Source organism: Pundamilia nyererei, unplaced genomic scaffold (assembly GCF_000239375.1).
Source record: "Pundamilia nyererei isolate P.nyererei 1_Seehausen unplaced genomic scaffold, PunNye1.0 scaffold02394, whole genome shotgun sequence".
Taxonomy (NCBI): Eukaryota; Metazoa; Chordata; class Actinopteri; order Cichliformes; family Cichlidae; genus Pundamilia; species Pundamilia nyererei.
The window spans coordinates 2,640-5,976 of record NW_005189795.1 but is presented as its reverse complement, the minus strand read 5'-3'; the positions used below and the strand labels follow the sequence as shown (position 1 = coordinate 5,976).

Here is a 3,337-nt window from a genome sequence, read left to right as displayed (position 1 = left end):
TAATAATTATAAACTACAGTCACTTTGCTGTAAGTGCTGTAGTTTGACATACCTCTGTGCTTCTTTGGTTCCTCTATCCTCTCTCCATCTCATCTCCTCCAGTTTCTGGACCTTCTCTGTGTCTCCTTTCTCCTTCATCTTCTCAATCAGGAAGTCCAAGTGGACAGTAGTGGATGCTGAATCAGCTTTCAGAGCGATCTGCTCCAGTCTGACAACATGTTGGTAGGACTCATTGAGCCACTTTTCCTTCTCAGCTGTCAGTCGGTTCATTTCCTTTCCAAGTAAATCAACATCCTTCTCTTTTGTTGGTGGTTCATTCTCCTGACCGCTCCTTATCCTGGCCACATATCTCCACTTTCCTTTCACATGGACTGATGCAGGACACTTGTTGGTGCATGACGTGCAGAGACCATCTATAAAGACCTCACAGTGATTTAAGGGCACCGTGCATCCAGGATAGTGACAGTTCTCCTCACAGACTGTACAGCTGACAGCTGCTTTCAAACCCAGCCCACACATCTCTGCTCTGATAGGTTCTTTATGTTTAAAAACAACACATGGAGTGACCACTTCATTCTTCTGCAGAGCTTCCCGAGTCTGTTTCATCTCTCTCTGTTTCACTTCAGTGAATCTGATTCTTTCTTGCAAGTTTTGGATGCAGGCTGTCAGTCTGATACTTTCTTTTAACACTTCAGGAGTTGTCTCTGGCTTTAGAGGTGTAGTTTCTCTCAGGAAGTCGGTGAACTCTTTCATTCCTCTCTCTGATCTTTCAAAGTTTTGTTTTAGAAATTCTTCTTCCTCATCTTCAAGCTCGCAGTTATTAAACAGGAAGTAGGATGGGTGATTCTGCTTATTTTTGGCACATTTAATTTCTGCAGCTTCAAGAGCTTTAAGAGGGTTTTTAGGCCTGCTTCCATCTGAGTGTGTGATCAGAGCTACAATGTTTTTCTCCAAGTTCTTTCCAAACAGAGACATCACTGAATCAAAGACATACAGCAGTCGGTCACCCAGTCGATTTTCACTCGCCTTCATGACCAAACCCACAGCATGAACTTCATGGACTCCATCATCTGATTGAAACAGGTCCAATAATCTGTGACTGATGATGTCATCACGTTCAGTCCCTCTGGTGTCTCCATATCCAGGAGTATTGATGATGGTCAGAGAGTAGGGCAGAGTTACATCTTCAAAACCAAAGATCTCGTACACGATCACATCTGATGTCTGACTTCTTCTCTCCTCCTCTGTGATCATAAACCAGACTTCATCCTCCCACTTCACTCCCATGGTGTAGTTGAGCAGAGCGTTGATCAGAGTAGATTTTCCTGCTCCTGTTTCTCCCACCAGTAAGATGGTTCTGTTTGTCTTGATTAGATTTTTTTCTCCAACAGTCATTCTTGTCAAAGTTCCAATCATTTCTTTCTTTGGTCTCAGCTGGTAGACAGCAGGAGGTCCCTTAGATTTCCGATCACTGTTGGAGATGATACTCTCATATTTCATTTAAATAAAATATAGATTATGTAAGTAAATAAGTAAGTTTATATATATATAGCACTTTTCACAGACATATATCACAAGGCGCTTCATAAAAAAGGTAGAAAACACAATCCAGTCATAAAAACATAATTAAAATGTTTAAATGTTTAAAATGTCTAATTAAAAGCCTTTTGAAATAAAAATGTCTTTAGCTGCTTTTTGAACGTCTCTACCAAGTCAAGACAGCATAAAGATAAAGGAAGTGTATTCCACAGTCTGGGTGCAACAGCTTGGAAAGATTGGTCCCCTTGAGTACTAAAATGAGTGTGGGGGACCACTAAAAGGTTTTGATTCAATGACCTCAGGTTATGAGAAGAGGTATGTATACGAATCAAATCAGCAATATAGGGAGGGGCCTGTCCCTGTAATGCCCTAAAGGTTAAAATTAGAATTTTAAAATGGAACCTAAATCTGATTGGTTGCTAGTGTAGCGACTTTAAAACAGGAGTCATATGAGCTCCCTTGTTCGAGTGGGCCAGTAGCCTCACTGCAGAGTTTTGAACAACCTGTAGACGAGCTAGGCCTTTGTTGTTTAGACAAGGAAACAGACTATTACAGTAGTCGAGTTTTGTAGAAACAAAAGCATGGATTATCATCTCAAATTCACTTGTTGACATGATAGATTTAAGTTTTGAAATGTTCCTCAAGTGAAAGAAGCACTTTCTTACTATTTGATTTAAATTTCCCTCCAAAGAAAATGCTTCATCAAAAATAACACCTGAATTTCTAAGGTTATGCTTCTGTGAGGAACCTGAATCATGCGGTCACTGTTTAATATCAAACATTGTACTGTATGGTGGAAAAAATCAAATTTTCTGTTTCGTCTGCGTTTAGCTGCAAGCAATTGTTGTTCAACCATTATTTAATGTTTGCTAAGCAGTCGATTAGAGAAGAGAGCTTATGAAGTTCAGAAGGCTTAAATGAGTAGTATAGCTGAATGTCATCAGCAAAAAGATGATACAAGATACATCAGGAAACTGCTGCATTATCTGGCATAAAGGAACGATGTATATTAAAAACAGAACAGGTCCCAGCACGGAACCCTGAGGGACTCCACACAGAAGCTCTGTAGATTCAGACACGATCTGCTTTGCAGACACACTAAAACTCCTTTCAGATATATTTGATGAAATCCAGTCTAGAACAGAGCCAGACATCTCAACCTAGTCTGTCAGTCTGTTTATCAGGATGGTATGATTAACTTTGTCAAAGGCTGAGGTAAGGTCTAACAAGACTAGGAGTGTGCATTCTCCACAGTCTGCTGACATCACAATGTCACTAGTGACTTTTAGTAGTGCTGTTTCAGTAGAATGCAATTTACAAAAACCAGATTGGAAATGGTGATAGATATTGCGTTTTTCCAAGTATGCTGTAAGGTGAACAGCAAAACTGCCTACTCAAAAAGTTTTGACATAAAAAATTGTTTGGAGACAGGTCTAAAATGTTGAAGTAATCTATCTATCTAGGTTGGATTTTTTGCGCCTGGGTTCCACAATGGCATGTTTAAGAAGCTGGGGAACACCCCAGTCTGAAGAGAAACATTAAAAGAAGTAAAAAGGTTTACCATCCAATGACCTAGTGTCAAATGCATTGATGAAAAGCCCTTCGGGGAGAATATCTGAAGGGCTTGAAGTTGGCTACATCTCGTCCACCAGGGCTGCTATTTCGCATGTCACAGTTCAATTCAATTCAATTCAATTCAATTTTATTTATATAGCGCCAAATCACAACAAAAGTCGCCTCAAGGCGCTTCATAGATACAGAGAAAAAAACCCAACAATCATATGACCCCCTATGAGCA

The 3,337-nt window shown here is 40.0% G+C and overlaps 1 protein-coding gene across 1 annotated transcript; it reads right to left on the bottom strand.

Moving 5' to 3' along the window:
• Positions 1–52: 52 nt before the first annotated feature.
• Positions 53–1,500, bottom strand: LOC102202297 (uncharacterized; the record flags this gene model as incomplete). The annotated part of the gene is made up of 1 exon (XM_005755655.1): positions 53–1,500. A coding segment is annotated over exon 1 (1,448 nt), but the record flags the coding sequence as incomplete, so codon positions are not given.
• Positions 1,501–3,337: the final 1,837 nt, after the last annotated feature.